General features: G+C 32.8%; 1 protein-coding gene across 1 annotated transcript in view; it reads left to right on the forward strand.

Annotated features, from left to right (window-relative positions):
• Atrnl1 (attractin-like 1) overlaps positions 1-18,333 on the forward strand; it is a 487,887-nt gene that overhangs the window by 92,196 nt on the left and 377,358 nt on the right. Inside the window, exon 19 of the mRNA XM_013017612.1 lies at positions 9,154-9,291. Coding sequence (XP_012873066.1) covers positions 9,154-9,291 — 138 coding nt within the window. The remainder of the gene's footprint in view (positions 1-9,153; positions 9,292-18,333) is intronic.

Genomic DNA, 18,333 nt, shown 5'->3' on the forward strand with positions numbered 1-18,333 from the left:
TGTACAATTTTTATTGAGATATATTCACATACTACATCTGTATGCACTAGTAAGACTGTAGAACAATGACTTTCTAAGCCTGATAAACATAACAGGAAGAAGTATATACCAGTTGTCCGTTTTTTTTTTGCAGAAATCTATATTTCTATCTGTCTGTCTATGCTCTATACATATATTCTCAACTGTGTATCTATCTTTGTATCTATTATCACCTGTACTTTCTTCTATGTTCTGTCCCCCTGTGAAGATACTTTAAATTATTGATTTATGAAAATCTGAGATTGAAAAAGTCTCATACTATTAGGATGAGCCAGCATTCAAGAAAACCGGACAGTGTGTCTTTTTCTCCAGGAAACTTCACTTTTGGTCTTCAGATATTACCTGATTGATGAAGCCTATTTTTCATATTTAGATAATCTACTTTTCTTAAAGTCAGTGGGTTTTAGATGTTAACCACATCTGTAAAATATTTTCATAGCAATATTTAGATTAATGTTTGATTAAGCAAACAGGTCTTACTCTCATTCACATATATCATATAATTTGTTCACTTAATGGGTAATACTCAGATTTTTTTGTATATTAACAAAGTTGTACAACCATCACCACAGTGAGTTTTAAGTAATTTTATCTTACTCAAAAGGAATCCCATACCCATTAACAGTCATTCACAAATAATACCACATTCTTCCAGCTTTAGGAAATCACTATCCTATCTCTGAATTGTCATATTGTAGATTTTATAAACAGATTTCAATAACTTAGTCTTCTTAACTGACTTTTTAATATTTTAATAGTAATATTTAATATATTATTTTCAAGGGTTATTCATGTAGAAGGTAGCAATATTTTTATATTTTGAAATACTTCATTATAAAGTGCAGCAACAGGAAGAAGTGGCACTGGGCTCGGGTGGTAGAGTGCTGGTCTTGAGCTGAAGAGCAGAGTTCAAGACCTACAACCCATAAAAAAACAAAAAACAAACAAAAATAAAGTGAAGCAACATTTTATCTGCTCATTGCTTGATGAATCTTTTGTGTTTCCAGTTTTTGGCTTTTTCAAGAGTATACCTTTGAATGTTTATGTAGATGTTTATGTGTGGATATATTTCCATTTTTTGGAAATGGAATTTTGGGTCACATAAAACTATACATTTATCTTTTGAGGGACTGCCATACTTTTCAAAGCTGCTACATTATTTTACAGTGTCAGCAGCAGTGTATCAGGGTTCCAGTTACTCTTTCTTGATAAAGACATAGAGTAATTTGCAGAACATGGATAAAACTGGAGAACATCATATTTGCTCTTCCTTGAAATCTAATGATATTAATGACCACATCATGTGCTTTCTTGGACCATCTTCTTTTGGAGAAATGCTTATCCATATTATTTGCCAATTGATTAATTGGGGACATTTCTTAATTATTGAACTTAAGGAACTCTTATCCAAGAAATGATTTGCAGCCATTCCCATTGAATAGGCTGACTTGTCATTTTCTCTTATTAGCATATGATAATTGTACAAAGTGTTAATTATGACATTTCCATACATAAATATAATCTACTATACATAAATATAATCATATTTACTCCTCAATTACTACTTTCTTTCTTTTTTTGGTGATACTGTGGTATGAATTTATAGCTTTGAAATTGCTAGGCAGATACTTTTCTGCTTGCCTCTACTCTACATGACTCCAGTCCATTTTTCTCTGGCTATATTTGAAAATGTGTGCGCGTGCACATGCACACATGAGTGCATTAGTATTGGGGCTTGAACTCAGGGTCTGGGCACTGTCTTCTAGTGTTTTTGCTCCAGGCTAGCACTCTTCTACTTGAGCCACAGCTCTACTTCTGCCTTTTTGGTAGTTAAGTCTCACATACTTTCTTGCCTGTACTGGCTTTAAAGCATGATCCTCTTTCCTGAGTAGCTAAGATCATAGGCATGAGCCACTGGTGCCTGGCTACGGTCTTGCTTTTTGGTCCAGGCTGGCCTGGATCACAGTTCTCCAATTTACACTTACTGCGGTAGCTGGGATGACAAGTTTGTTCTACCATGCATAGTGTTTTTGATATGAGGTCTTATGAACTTTATACCAAATTTATCTCAAACAATTTTCTTCCCAACCTCTGCCTCCTGAAAAGAGTGGAGTAGGATTACAGGTGTTGGCCCCTGGCTCTTTTTCTGTTTCTCTTTCTGTTCATCTTTGATCTCCGTAGAACTACTCCTTTTATTTCATGTCCTTAATTTTTGTCTAGATGTCATATTTTAGAGAAATTATATTATACTTGTCTTTTTGGACTGATTTACTTCACACAATATGATGGTCTCCAGCATTATCCATTTTCTGCAAGTTACATAGATTTATACTTTATGAACAGAACTCCGTTGGGTCTTCATGTAGCTATATCTATATCTATCTATGAAATTTTTCTTTATTGGGTCCTTTAAAGGACACATTATTTTCCTATTGTTTCTTATATTTTTGATGTTATATTTAGGACTTTGATCCATTGTGAGTTACTTTTTCTATATAGTGTGAGGTAGGGATCCATTATAATTCTTCTATATTCTTGAATATGGGGAGTATATTCTTTTAAAATAGTTCTCTGCTAATTCCATCTTTAGTACCATTCTTTCATTCTGGTTGATATTTAATTTAACTTATGTAAATCTGACCCACAAATGATGATTATGGTTATTTTGTGTTCATATTGGGGCTTGAATGCATGAACTTGCACTCTTGCTTGTCTGCCTTCCTTCCATCATTCTTTCTTTTCTTTTTTTCTTCTCTTTACTTTTCTTTCACAGCTTATACTCTGCTACTTGAGCCATGACTCCAGTTCTGCCTTTTTGCTGGTTAGTTGGAAATAAGAGAGTCTTGGAGATTTGCTGTCCCTGGCTAGCTCCTATCCTCAGATCCCAAGTCTTATGAGTAGCTAGGATTATAGGCATGAGCCACTGGCACCTGGCTGCATTTTTTATTATATCCTGGACACTGTGAGATATTGTTGTAGAATGTTGGACTTTGTTCTTGTATGCAGTTATATTACCTGGAATATGGATGAACACAAAAATATGTTTAATAACGCTTATAAGAATGTATACATAGCTGCTTTGAGCCTAATACTAATTTATTTCAGACTACTAAATCATTATTTATTCCATCTAACATCCTTTGAGATATGAGGACCTCCTGGTGAGTGGGAATACAAATGATTTCTGGTTTCTTGTGAGCTCTGGCCTTGTTTACATTCTTATTTCTGGTGGTTTTCCTCCAGATTTCTTGTGTCTCATACCAACTCATTATACAGCATTACCATTTGTAGCTCTGTCTTCTCTACTATTTTGTTCTTCAGATTATAGCCATCTATATTTTTCATCTAAGAGAACTATAAGCCTATGTTTAGGCTTTTTCCCTTGGCTTCATTCTCAATTCTGCCAACAGGCCATCAAGACAGAGAAGTCATGGATTCAGCTAGTTTGCATTAATTTTATTAGGGTTTTCATTAATGTGCTGCTTGTTCTATTTGAAAGTAGTTGCTATTCCATACAGTTTACTTCCTTTTCTTGTTTTCAGAGTGGATAATCTTCATAAGCAGCAGTGGATGATGTTTATTTGTGTATTTTTATTTATAGTGAATCTAATGTTTTGTGGGAGGTAATACTAGGGTTTGAATTTAGCCTCTGGTTTTCTGCTTTCTTGTTAACAGTTGGTATTCTACTACTAGAACATGCCTCCAGCCTGGCATTTTTCTGGTTAATTGGAAATAGAATCTCATGGAATTTTCTGCCTAGGCTGACTTTTCAGCTTTTTGAGTTGCTTGGATTACATGCATAAACTATTGGTGTAAGACCTACTGATTGTTTTTGAAGTAGGATCTTTCTTTTTGCCTAAATTGAGCCTGAACCACAAAAATGCCTATGTAAAGTTTCCTCTTATAGCTCATATGTTCAGTGTGAATCACCACATCTGACATTTCTACATTTACATAGAGTCTAGCAGATCTTTCTGTCTGGGCTGGCCTGGAACTACAGTCCTCCCAATCTCAGCTTCTCATGTAATTTTGAATGACAGGTGGGTACCACTGTACCCAACTATAAACTTGTTTTTTGCCTCAAAAAATCTCTTGTTAATCATGAACTTTTCAGCCCAGTTGGCCTTAAATGCCCGTTTCAGACTTCTAAGTCACTAGGATTATAGATTTGAGTAAACTGGCACTTAGCTATAGAGAACTTCTTGCAAAGACCATATAAGTCTTCCTTCTGTTTTGAAAATCTTATCTGACAATCTTTGCTTTTTAATAAAATATTATCCAATTTTAATTTGTATGACACTGCTATTATTGAGATTCTATCATCTGTTTTTAAAGTTTCAGTGTTCTTTTTACCTTTTTTGGTTTAATTGAGTATTTTTAGTAATTTCTATCACCCTTATTGGATTTTTAGCTATCCTTTTTTGTGTTTTTTTTAGTGACTGCTGTAGTGATTGTAATAGTCACCTTTATCTTATCACAGTCTACCTTGAGTCAATATTATTCTACTCCATATACAAGGTAAGAATATTACAACAGTGTAATTCCATTTTTCGTTTTCTGTCTACTGTAATTATTGCCATATATTTTACTTCTACATGTTATAAACACACAATACATTATTACTTTTAACTTGGAAAAAGGACAACTTTCCTATAAGAAAATAAGTAAAAATATTTATAAACATATTGACAATATCTTGAGATCTGAATTTTTTCTTAAAAGTAGGATTCCATTCTGGTATGTTTTTTTCTTTAGCCTGATGATTCAAAAATATTTAAAAGAACTGCACTTTTCAATTTTGGTCATAGATATATTTATGACCATTTATATATCTAAAAAGTAGTTTTAGCATTATATCTGTGTCTTTATAATTAGAGGATATTTTTGCTGAAAATGTGCCGTAAATTGACAACAATATTCTAGTAATTTGACGAGGTGATTTCCTTTTATATTGGCTTTTACTGTTTAAAAATGATCATTTTATTCTTTCTCTTTTAAATGCAGTAAGTTTTCATTCTTTCCTCTGATTTTTTTAAGTAGACATTTTTTTAGTTTTTGGATTTAGTAACTTTAGTATTATGTACTTCAATATCAAGTTTAGTTTTATAGATTGTGAATTGTTGATTCACTAACTCTAGCTTTGCATTTTTCCTTACTTTTATAGTTTCCCACTGTTATATCTTTAATTGGCTTTTGGATACTGTGTCACTCTGTCTTCTGTTTTGCGGCATTTACTTTGATTACATTATACTCTTCATTATGCCCCTAATTTTATTTATTCAGCTCTATATTGTATATCTTTGTATCTCTTTTGATCTGTATTTCATTTCACTAATTCCTTTTTTAGATGTTTGTAATTTGCTTTAAATCTGTTCCAGTTATAATATATCCTTGGCTTCTCAGACTTATTTAACAGATTATTGGTTATGGATGGTCTCAGAAAGATAAGCTTCTATTTCTGATGATTGGAGCTGGGGTCTTCAAGGATTTGAATGGTCTAGGGTTCTCAAATAGTAGTCTTTAAGAAAAAGAATGTTTTGTTTTCCACCCTAATACCAGTACTACATTGTGCTCATTATTGTGTCTTTGTAGTTGGGTTTTAAATTGGAAATTGTCAGTTTTCCAAGTTTATTTTTTCCTTTCCAAGACTGCTCTATATATTTGAGTCCTTTGTATCTCTCATTTTAATTCTAAAGTCTGCTTGCCTATTTTTGGGAAGAAATTATTGAATTTTGGTTGGCATTGCATTGAATTTGTATGTCAATTTGATTTGAGTTATTACTAGCAATTTTATTTTCCGATCCGTGAACACAGGATTTGTTTGTTTATTTATTTATTTATTTGTTTATTTATTTATTTTTAGTTGGTTATGGGTCTTGAACTCTGGGCCTGGGCGCTCTCCCTCAGCTCTTGAGCTCAAAGCTAGCACTCTACCACTTGAGCACCACTTCTGGTTTTCTGGTTGTTAATTGGAGATAAGAGTCTTAGGGACTTCCTTTACCTGGGTTGGCTTTGAATGGTGATCCTCAGATCTCAGCCTCTTGAGTAGCTAGGATTACAGGCATGAGCTACTGGCTCCCAGCTCAGGATTTATTTTTATTGTTTTAGAAGTATTTTTAGTGTTACCCCTGCCATGACTTTTATTAGTTAAATGTGATTATAGGGATTTTGTGTTTTATATTTTTCAATGATATTGCCAATGGAGCTTTTTCTTAAATTCACTATTATTCTATCCAAGTGTATAGAAATACAGTTATTTCTCTATAAATGATTGTTGTTAAAACACCATTTAACTAATTTATTAATAAAAATAACTTCTTGTGGAGTTTAGCACTAGCTATTTTTAAGACCATGTGATCTGCAAATAATTTTCCTTCTGGAATTTGTCTTTTCTGTATGCTTCTTAGTATTGAACTCTGGGCCTTGAACTTGTAGTTCATGTAGTATCACTGGAGTGATACCTTGAGCCCTTTTTCCATTACTTCTATTTGAGATAGGGTCTTTCTTTATGCCAGGGCTACTTTTGGCTCCAGTCCTATTTGTGCTTCCCTGTGTAGCCTGAAATAACAGGCGCACACCACTGCACACAGACATTGGTTTAGGTAAAGTCTCATGAACTTTTATGACTGAGCTGGCCTCAATGTAAGATCTCTTAATTTCTTAAGCAGCTAGTATTACAGGCTTAAACCACTGCATGCAGCAGTTTTTTCTATTTAATTTTTACCCAAATTTTATTTTTATTTATTTATTTATTTTATTATTTATTTATTTTATTTTTGTTTTGTTACCTATTTTCCATGGTCAGATTTTCCTTTTCATAATTTTCTCTAGTACCATGATGAATAGAGGTGATAAGGCAGGAAATTTTTAGCCTATATGTTTTATTCTTGTTAGAATAGTTTTTGACAGAGGTTACAGTTCATAGATTCACTTCATGAAAATGGTTCAGTTTAGCTCTCTTCTTTGAAGACAGAAGCATTTATATATTTTGTCCTTGCTGGATTTTGAAACCCATGCTTTGTAGTGCTCTTTTGTCTCATGTATAGTAAAATTTTACTACTTATTTATATTTTGCATTATTGTTTTGAATCTTTGCTTCATTCTTTACCTGTCTTAAGTCTCCTTGTTTTAAAGATTTTTCCTAAAAAACTATATTAGATAAATTTTTGTCTTGATTTTCAATGCATTATTGAAATTTAGTGAGAATGTTGATATTTTTAAGTGTTGCACATTTGTTTTAGAAAGTTCACATTTCTCAAAATGATGTACTTAATTTGTATATCAAAGCTTAATTTGGCATTGTGTTTTATTTTGATTTTTTTGTTTGTGTATCTATAAATGAAGAGCCATCTGGGCTTTTAAACATAATAGATGCCTTACTTTTAGTTTTATTCATGTTCTACTACTAGAGGTATTGGAACCTTTGCAGTAATAATGAGTCCTGGACAAACTATTTTATATAAGCTTACATTACATATTGGCCCAGCATTCTCATAGTTGTGGTTAATGAAACATAATCATAGGCTTACTAGCATATTCTTTCTCTTTTCTTATTTGATACAACCATCCTGCCAGGGTTCAGCTTTCTGTATAGTATTTTTTTTTACATTGGTACTATTCTAGCTATAAAACTGTCCAGTTGTTTTCTTTGCTAGAAATTTTTCCTCAAGTTAGGTCTAATTTATACTAGCTTTCTGTTTGATGTGTCCACTATATGAAACCGTACTGTTGACACTTTCCAGCAGCCATATTGAAGTGCTTCCCATTGATGTGCTTCCCAATTGCCTTGTGCTCTAACCTTTGTCTTCAGATTTTATATCATTGGCACAGGGAAAGTGGACAGACTGATTTTATTTTAACATTCTCTTTTAATTTTGAAAGATACTGTAGGTTACTACTGTCTTGTTTTGTTTGTGTAGCTAACACTACAAAATGCCCATTTCTGGCACATTTCTCTATTATTTCAGTGGAAATACATGAAAAAGATGTTAAATATAAGAGCTAATATCAGCCCTCTTATTCAGAAGCTAAGGCACTTTTTTCTATGATTTTTAAATGGGGTGGGAAATTTTACAAAGGTGTTTATATAATTACCTATTTCTTATTTTGTTTAATACTTTACATACAATGGACACTCAATAAATTTTGTTTTTAACTAAGTGAATTAATTAGTGGTATTATAAAGTTGCTACAACCAGTAACAACTTTCTTAAGCATAGTATTAAATGTTAAATTTTTATATAAATTTGTTTTTGATGATGCAGAATAATTTTTTAAACAGAATTGTGACTATCCTAAGTATGTTTTGTACCTTGTTTTAATCTAACATAACTTTTTCTGTTGGTATTAAATTTCCCTTTAATTGTTAAAATGTAATGTAATTTTAAAACAAAAATTTTCTCTGTTTCACAAAGATGATTTGTTAGCATATATCTATGATGCTTTTATTACCAAACTATGTCAGTATTATTCCGAATTGCCACTGACCACTGAGAGTATGAGTTTCCATATATGAACTTGACCTGAAATTGAGGAATTTTTCTGTAATATCAACATGAAAACAAATAGTAAAAATCTCATTCATCAACACATAAAAATAACCCATATTGTAAATCTGGTTCTAGTTACTTAAAATTTGAGTAGAATTTGTTAATGTTTCAAACTTTTCTTGCCTAAAGAAGATACATATTTATTCAAATTAATTAGAATAATGTTTTGTTCATTTTGCTATTTTCTCATTTTGTTCATTTTCTTGAAGCAAGAATCTACTGGCATGTATTTTCTGGGTTTATCGATTTTTTATTACATGTATATATAATTAAGATGCATTGTTATATTTTTTAAGGATTATTTTTAAGTATTTTCTCTTAGGTATAGTTTTATGTTACATATAGTTGCTCACTCCTACATTTTATAAACTTAGCACACAGTTTGTTATATATTTTATATATATATATATCATTTTGCATTAATATATTAATCCATGTGTTACACATTAAGAAAATTGTAAATATCACATTGATAGAATCCAAAGTTTTAAAATAAATTCTGTGTTTACAACTGTTTTATTTCTTATCATTACTTAGATATTATGTTTTTTGCTGTTTCCTTTAGCTTGCCAATGTAATGGACATAGCACTTGTATCAATACTAATGTGTGTGAACAGTGTAAAAATCTCACCACGGGAAAACAGTGCCAAGACTGCATGCCAGGTTATTATGGAGACCCAACCAATGGTGGACAATGTACAGGTGAATATTTTGTCTTTTACTTTAGTGTTCTTTTAAAAATGAAAATTGACGAAGAGGTACTTGTTGTAGAGACCCTATTTCTTTTTTTTTTGTTCAATCAGCCAGTTTGTTTCCTGTATTTTTTTATTGTAAAAATATTGTATAGAGGGATTACAGTTACATGAGTAAGGTAAGGAATACATTTCCCACTGAGCATTGTTACCTCCTTCTTTGTGTTTCCCCTAACATCCCTTCCCTCCCCACCTCCCCAACTCCTCCCACCCTGCCAAGATGTAAAGTTCATTTTCAACATAGTGTCTCGTACAACTCATTGTTACAGCAGGTCAACATATATCCTTATTTCAGCATTTTGTTATTTCCCTTCCCCTCCCCAAATTAGAAAAATGTGTATACAAGATTTAGGGCACCGGAATCAAATACAGTGAAAACAGGAGTTATACCACGGGGGAAGAACATACAAAAGAAACAAAAAAATCACATAGTACATTATAAGTACATTAAAAACAACTGCAAGAAATATAAAACCACTTGTGTCTCTATCTTGGGGTTCTTTTCACTTAACATCATCATATATGGTCATATGTACATAGCTTTTGATCTTTTCTGCTTGTCCTAGACATATACTAGTTATTGCAAATAAGGGAAACATGAGATAAGCTATGGGTCAACATGCAACAAGAGATGCACACATCTATAATTTGGAGACTTTAGTGGTACTTGCTTCAGTGAAAATGAAGAGTAAAAATGTCATGCTATGTGGAAAGTTTGTGGTTTTGGTTTGTTTTTTTTTAATTTTTTGGTGGTAGAGCAGTACTGGAACCTGAACTCAAGGCCTTACTATATGCTTAATTCTTTTTTACTCAGAGTTAGTATTCTACCACTTGAACCACACTTCTACCCTTTTGCTGGTTAATTATAGATATGAATCTCATTGATTTGTTTGCAATGGCCTATTTCTAATATAAATATTCAGATTTCAGTATTTTGAATAGCCAGAATTACAGGCATGAGTTTCTCCCACCTAGCCTATGTCTATGGGTTTAAGGAGCTACCAAATTATTTTCCATAGTGGCTGTATTTCTATCAGCAATGCAGATGACCGTTTTGTCACACCCTCACCAACACTTTTTAAAAAATTTATTTGACTCATTTTCATCATAATTAAGTGGTATTTCATTGTATTTTATTTTGCATTTCTGCAATTACTAAATGATGTTGAATGTTGTTTGATGTGTATTGGCTATATTTTCTTGGAAAGTAGTCTCAAATACTTCATTAGAAAAATTTTAAAATTGTGGTAAAGTACAGCATCCCATGGAATTATTTTAGCCATTTTAACTTTACAGTTCAATGATATTAAGTTCATTCATTTGTCGTGTGCACATCATCACCCTATTTCCCCCAAAACATTTTTCTTTTGTAAAACTGAAAACTCATTTGGTTCTCCCTGTCCTAGCTCCTGGCAACCACCATTCTACTTAATGTCTCTGAACTTGTTTGCTTTAAGTATCTCATATGAGAATATCTATCTGTATATGTTTAGCAATATAATATATATTTATACATGTACATATTATATACATATATATTTATATATGTTTATATATTTGTTTTTTGTTGACTGGCATATTTCTCTAAGTATAATATATTTGAAAATTATTCAAGTTGGTAGCATGTATCAGAAAATCTTCTCTTTTTGAGGCTGAGTAATGTCCCATTGTATGCTTTTACCTACTCATTTATGTAATTTATCTGTTGTTAGATACTTGAATTTGTTCTACCTTTTGGCCACTGTAATTCTGTGAATATATGTTATAAATATTGTGTAGTCCATGGTTATTTTCATGTGCATCTTTCATTTGTGTATCTTTGTTAGAGACATTTTTGTGCTATTTTTTAAATTGTCTTTTGTTTTTGCTGTTTGATTTTAAGCATTTTTTGTATATTGTGGATAGCAGGCTTTTATCATATATGATTTTCAAATAGTTTCTCCTATTTTGTAGTTGCCTTTTAAAAACAGAAAAGCTTTCAATTTGGATGATGGCAGATTTATTTATCTCTTTTTGTTGTTTAAACTTTTGGTGTTGTACCTAAAAATCTATTGCCAAGTGCAATGCCATGATTATTTTACTATTTTGTTCATATGATAAAATGGAACAGATTTTTAAAATTAATAGGGTAGGTTTTATTGTTCTAACTCGAAAAATGCTTTGAGAAATTTGTTCCTCTTTGGGGATGGTAATTCTATGCTAAATTTAAGTTGAGTTCAGTTATTTCAAATTAAATTTTGTTACAGGAATTACACATAGGCGAGCTATATTACAGTGGATTGAGTTTGGAGCTTGATCATGTGACTGTTGCTTTGCCCACAATGTGTTCACAGATGATGGGCCTCTCATCAGAGCTTCTAGTGGTCCCTAGATCCACAGATACTCTTTGGGCCCTTGATGGACTGTGAAGTTGTGCTGTACAAGGATCTAGTTTATGTTCTGCAGGAAGCAGGCTTGTTACTATGTGTTCAGACTGATGTGGCTTCCTTTGGGTTCCTGCTAGATCTATGTGGGGTTCGTTGGGCTGACATTACTGCCCAGTTTGTGTGAGAAAGTGTCTAGAAATGAGTCCCAGTGCTGTTCAGGATCAACAGCTGCAGATTCAAGATCTGGAGTAATAGATATGTATGCCTCTTGGATGGATAATTGGCAGACAGATGTACTTTCATCACAGTTGAGTGGGGCTGGTGTACATTGACTGAGCTTTTTAAAGATTCAGAGTAGGACTGAGATAAATGGGTCATCTTGCATGGGGACTGACACACATATACCCCTTCAGATGCTACTGAACTATTCTAACACTGAAACACTGCATCCTAAATCCACAGCCATTTTAGGGTCTTCTGTAGAACTTAGGTTGGTAAGCCTGTCCTAGGAACTCAAATGGACCTGTCTCTTAGTGGGTGTGTTTTTGAGCAGAATTGTTTCTAACTGCTTGTGCAGAGAATAGAGACAAGTTCCATAGCTGTACTTAGGGTCTGCTGTAGAACTGAGTCTGGGAAGCCTTTCACAGTAGCACATTAGGTGAATCTTCCTTTATCAATAATGTCCCGGACATGGAATTATTCCTGGTGCATAAGCTGAAATTCAGGGCTTCCAACAAAACTGTCACATGGTTGATGAGTCTCTTAGCAGTCCTTAAGAATAGAAGTTTAAATCATGTGGTTATTGGTTTGCACTTTTGTCTTTCCCAAAATTCTTCCTATATTTAAAATCTAATAGATAATATAATTATATTTCATGAAATATAACTATGCTAGGAGAATTTAAAGACAATTAAATCAACACGGCCTACTAACGTCCAGGAGCTAATGTGACATGCATGTGACAGTAGTGATATGATATTGAGAGAATAGGCACATTTTGACTTTGAAACAAGTACTGCCATTGCCTACTCTTTGGTTTCATGTTTATTTCCTTTTCTTTCTTTTTTTTTTTTTTTGGGTCCAGTTGTGGGGCCTGAACTGTGGGCCTGGGCGCTGTCCCTCAGCTCTTCAGCTCAAGGCTAGTGCTCTGCTACTTGAGCCACAGCGCCACTTCCAGCTTTTTTCTTTTTGCTTATGTGGTGCTGAGGAATCGAACCCAGGGCCTCAGGCATGCAAGGCAAGCACTCTACCACTGAGCCACCTTCCCAGCCCATATTTCCTTTTATTTTCTAAGACTGGGTTTCACTATATCTCCCAGGCTGGCTTTGAACAAACAAGTCTCCTACTTTTCTTCTCAAGTGCTAGAACTACCATGTGTGGTCTGAATTCATGTTTGTAAAGTGTATGTTTTTATATGTAACTTGTTGGTAGAATCTTATGACATTTTTTATTTTTATTGTTTAGTTTTGCTTATGAGTTGCTATTACAACTTTACATTATGGGGGGAGACAAAAATCACATGACCATGTTATGTCTCTCTAGAGTATATTTAGGCTATAAAGTCATCATCATATAAAATTTCTCAAACAAAAGGCCACTGTAGGATGATTTCATAGGTGCTTATTCAGCATAAAAACAGTCTCAAATGCTGACAACAACAGAATAATTTAAAAACTGTCATGAAGTATAAATTTAAAACAATTGAATTTAAAATGTATTTGTGCTATTTTACTCTGAAGTATAGTGCCATAAGGGAATTCTCTGAAAATGAGCTCACATAAAAGGTATTTTAATGCATTTTTGTCTCAGAAATTATTAAAGATACTATACAATAATAATTCTTTTAAGAAACTCTGAAAGCATAAACATATCAAGTTCTATAATAAAAGATAAAAATGTTTATCCAGGTTTAAAAACATTAATTTGTACCTTTTAAAGTGAACTTTTGAATATAAATCACTATTAATTTTAAGCTGTGTAGATTAATTAAAAAATGTAATGACTTATTCATTATCTAATAAGTTACATATTATCAATATATTTTAATGGCCCTTTATTGATTCAGATTAATTTTTGTTATTTCTCACAATTCCAAACCTTATCTTTTGTTTGTGCAATTCTCATCATCTTGTATTTGCATAATTTTAATTCTTCAAACAAAAGAATTTATTCACATTTATTTAAATAACTTTTATGAAGCATAAAACCATGCATTTGTATACAAATCTCTTCTAGTAAAAACCAGTCTTCGAAATCTGTTTTGAAACTTACTCTGTGTTTGAATGTGTTTATATCAATTGTTATTTTCCAAAGAAATAATAGCTAGCAAAAGCTTATGATCTATGTGGTATTTTTTTGTGATCTATATTTTGAACTTAAACCACCTTTTTTTAGGCCTAACACATATTTTCTAAAGACCATAATCACAGTTTTATCTTAGAACATTTTTGTCACCCCTCCAAAAAACCCTATATCCATTAACAGTCACTTCCCTTACTCCTCTGCCTTCTAAACCTGCCTATGACAGATATAGGAAATTGACAATCCACTTTCTAAGAGTTTATTAGTCTGGATGTTTTGTATAGGTAAAGTCATGGAATATGTGATCTTTGATAACTATCTTTTGTCTTATAGTAAGATGTTTTAAAAGTTCATATTCTAGCATTTACCAAAACTCATTCATTTTTATTGTCTGATAATATTCAGTGGTTTCATTATAGAATATTGTATTATCTGCTTAGCAGTTAATTAGACTGCTTCTACTTTTTGCTATTATAAAAAACGCTACCACAACTATTTACAGATTTTTATCATGGAAATACACTTTGGTTTTTCATGAGGATGTATCTAGAAGTAGATCTTTTGGGACATGTATTAACTCTGTAGTGTTTTGATTCACTGCCAAAATATTTTTAGGAGTAGCTACACTGGCTTGCATTTCTACTAGTAGTTCACATGGGTTCCAGTTTTCTACATTCTTTAAAACACTGTTGCCTTTATTGCCATCTCCTAGTAAGTGTTAAATGGTATCTAATTAAGATTTTGATTTTCATTTCCCTAATGAATTGTACTAACCTTTTCTATGTTTATTGGTTATTTATTTTTGTTTTCTTTGGAATAATGTTAATTTAGATATTTTTGAATTTATAGTTGAGCAATTTATCTGTTATTGAATTATTCTTTATAGTCTGTATACAAATGAGACATAATTTCTAAAACATTTGTCCTATTGTTTTTTTTATTTAGTGAATAAACATAATTTTTAAGATTGATGAATTCTAGTTTTCTTTTTCCTGTTGTTGCTTAAATTTGGTAGGCTGGATCTGAAAACAAATGACAAAAATAATGTCCAAAGATTTATTTGTATGTTTTCTATTAGAAGTTTTTTTAAAAATAGCAGTGCTTACATTTAGGTCTCTTACTATTTTTTTTAAAAATTTATTTTATTGTAAATATTCTGTACCAGAGGGGTTACAGTTACATGAGTACATTTCTTGTCGAATATTTTTAACCCCTCCTTTGTTTTTCTTCTACTATTTTGAATGCATTTTTGTACAAGGAGTGAAGTAAGGATTTAACTGCATTCTTTTGTATATGTATATCTAAGCTGTTTTAACACCATAAGGACAGTGGTTTATTTTGTACTCTCAATTCCATTCCACTGATACACATTTATGTCAGGTTTATATGTGTTTATTATTTTGGATTTTATAGGATTATTTGAAATGGAAATGTCTGAATTTTCTATTTTCTATTTTAAAAAGATCTTTGTGATATATGTAAAGTTTACAATCAGCTATTCTGTTTCTACAGAGAAGTCAACTAGGATTCAGATAGGGATTAAATATGTAAATCAAATTTTCATTTATCTTACTAATATTAATTCTTCATATCCATGAACACAAAATATGAATTTACTTGTGGTGTCTTTAATTTTTTCTCAACAAAGTTTTTATAGAAACGAGTGGATGTTTGTAGAATGCTAGGCTGGGAGCAGCTTTCCATGGGCCTGGTGAAGAAAGGCAGCAAGAGTCAATAGAAGTTCAATTGTATCAGAGCAGGGTTACCCAGGGCAGTGAAAGCCAAACTTGTAGACAGCCATGATCATCAGAACTTGGTAAGAAACAGCTTGATGTGCTGTCCGAGGTGCTGTCCGAGGTGTTGTCCAAGGTACTGAGTGAATTTAGTGTCATTTAAGTATCTCATGGAGATCTAGGCTGCTTCTGCAATGGCCACTATCCAGTGCAATAGTTATTCCATGGGGAAAGAAGAGGGACCTGGGTTCACTTTCACATCTGTGCATCTCTGAAAACGCAGCCACCTTTGTGAAAGTACTCATGTGGATCCTAGTGTGGTCACATTACAAAGGGAGTCAGGCCTTTCAGTGTGTGAGCTTGCGTGTATTAAGGTTGGGCATTCTCATTTCTCTAACCAGCCTTATTTTCTTTTTTCTTTTTTTGGTTGGTTGTGGGGCCTGAACTCGGCCTGGGCGCTGTCCCTGAGCTCTTCAGCTGTGGACTAGCGCTCTATCACTTGCGCCTCAGCCCCACTTCTGGCTTTTTCTGCTTATGTGGTGCTGAGGAATCGAACCACTCTACCACTGAGCCACCTTCCTAGCCCTGCCAGCCTTATTTTCTATAGCCTTATGCTTGGCCTATTTCTCTTAAAATGTAGAGACCTTTTTTTTTCTCTGTGTGATTCTATTCTTGGGAATTTGTTGTAACTATTTTCATTTACTAATAGAAGACTTAATGTAAGTTGTTTAGGTGTACTATTTATAAAAAGGAAATTGATGAATACAAAATTTAGTCTAGTGTTCAATTCTGGATGTGGGACGTGGTAAGCTAGTTTACAAGCGCCACATAGATTGATAAAACTGGTAGCTTTGGACTATTTCTGGAATAGTTCATTTGCATTCATCACACTATTTATGTTACCACCAGCTTTGTAAGCAGAATATATGTATATATGTATATATATATATATGTAATTGAAAGTTATCACCATAAACAACTTTACAAAATAATAACAGCACTTGCTCTGTTTTCTTTGTTTTTGGTAACATAAACAGTTTATAGGATATACTACCAAGAATAATAGTATATAATTGAAACACAATAGTGTTCCTCTCTTATTGTTCCTTTAATGTGTTCACTGGAATAGTGTTTTCTTTACCATGTATGGAATCACAGACTCACTCTTGTAAATTGTTTTTTTGTTGTTGTTCTTGGTTGTAGGGCTTGACCTCAGGGCCTGAGTGCTGTCTTTGAGCTCTTTTGCTCAAGGTTAGTAGTGCCCTACCACTTGGAGCCACAGCTTTCTGGACTCACTCTTGGCTAAAATAAAGAATTATGAAGAATTTACGTAAAAAATATACTTAACTAACTCAGATGCCCCTCAGTAGATGAATGGATCAAGAAAATGTGGTATATATACACAATGGAATTCTATGCCTCCATCAGAAAGAATGACATTGCCCCATTTGTTAGGAAATGGAAAGACTTGGAAAAAATTAAGTGAAGTAAGCCAGGCCCAAAGAAACATAGGTCTCATGGTTTCCCTTATTTGCAATATCTAGTATATGTATGAGTCAAGCAGAAAAGGTCAGATAAGGTGATGTTAGGAAAATGAAACCTAAGATATGTATTCAAATGTTTTTTTATCTTTCATGCATTTGTTTCTAACGCGTTTATAAGATTATTTCTTTGTTGCTTTGTATGTCCCTCCCCCACAGTATAACCCCTGCTTTCACTGTATTTGATGTCGGTATAATTTGTGGAGGGGAAGGGGAAAAGCAAGTCGTTTAAATAAGAATACAGGCGGACCCATTGCAACAATGAGAAGTACAAGTTGTCATGTCGAAAACGAACTTTACAACTTTGGTGGGGGGGGGCAAGGGGAGGCTGGGAAGGGATGAGAAGGGGAAACAAAGGAGGAGGCTACAATGCTTGATAAGAAATGTACTCATTATCTTGCCCATGTAATTGTAACCCCTCTGTACAGTATTGTCACAATAATACATAAATAAAAATTAAAAAATATACTTAAATAAAAACAATAATTGTGTAGATTAGATAGAATTCAAACTTCTAAACTTACTTTGAATCAACATTTTTTCTCTCTTCCTCTGTATCTTTTCTTTTTCTAAACTGGGAATTTTCATCCTTTAATGAGTTGATAACTTGTAGTTTTGGTTCTGGATGTTGAACGCAGAACCATCTACATGATAAGAACATGCTCTAGTGATGACTTACCTTTCTAGATGCTGGTTTTGATCTTTCTTATAAAATGGAGAAAATTGTATAACATTGTGTGAGAAGTATAGATGTCATAGTTGTGACTAAGGTCTTCTGTGTAAGAGATGAATAACTTCTGATCCTTTCTTATACACATGATATTAAATAGGCGGTGTTTGGGATCTTTTGCAGCTTGTACAGATCTCAAAGATGAGAAAATACATTCTCTGTTCCTGTGCTTACAAATTCTCTTTTTTATTCTCTTTTTTTGTTTTATCAGAAATGATAGCACTGCCTAACAGTAGCTGTTTATATTTGTCTACCACATCAGTTCAGTAGCCTTATCTATTCTTACCTTAATAAAAATTGAGAGTCTCTTTAATATCCTAC

This window comes from Dipodomys ordii, unplaced genomic scaffold (genome assembly GCF_000151885.1).
Source record: "Dipodomys ordii isolate 6190 unplaced genomic scaffold, Dord_2.0 Scaffold36, whole genome shotgun sequence".
In the NCBI taxonomy this organism is placed as follows: Eukaryota; Metazoa; Chordata; class Mammalia; order Rodentia; family Heteromyidae; genus Dipodomys; species Dipodomys ordii.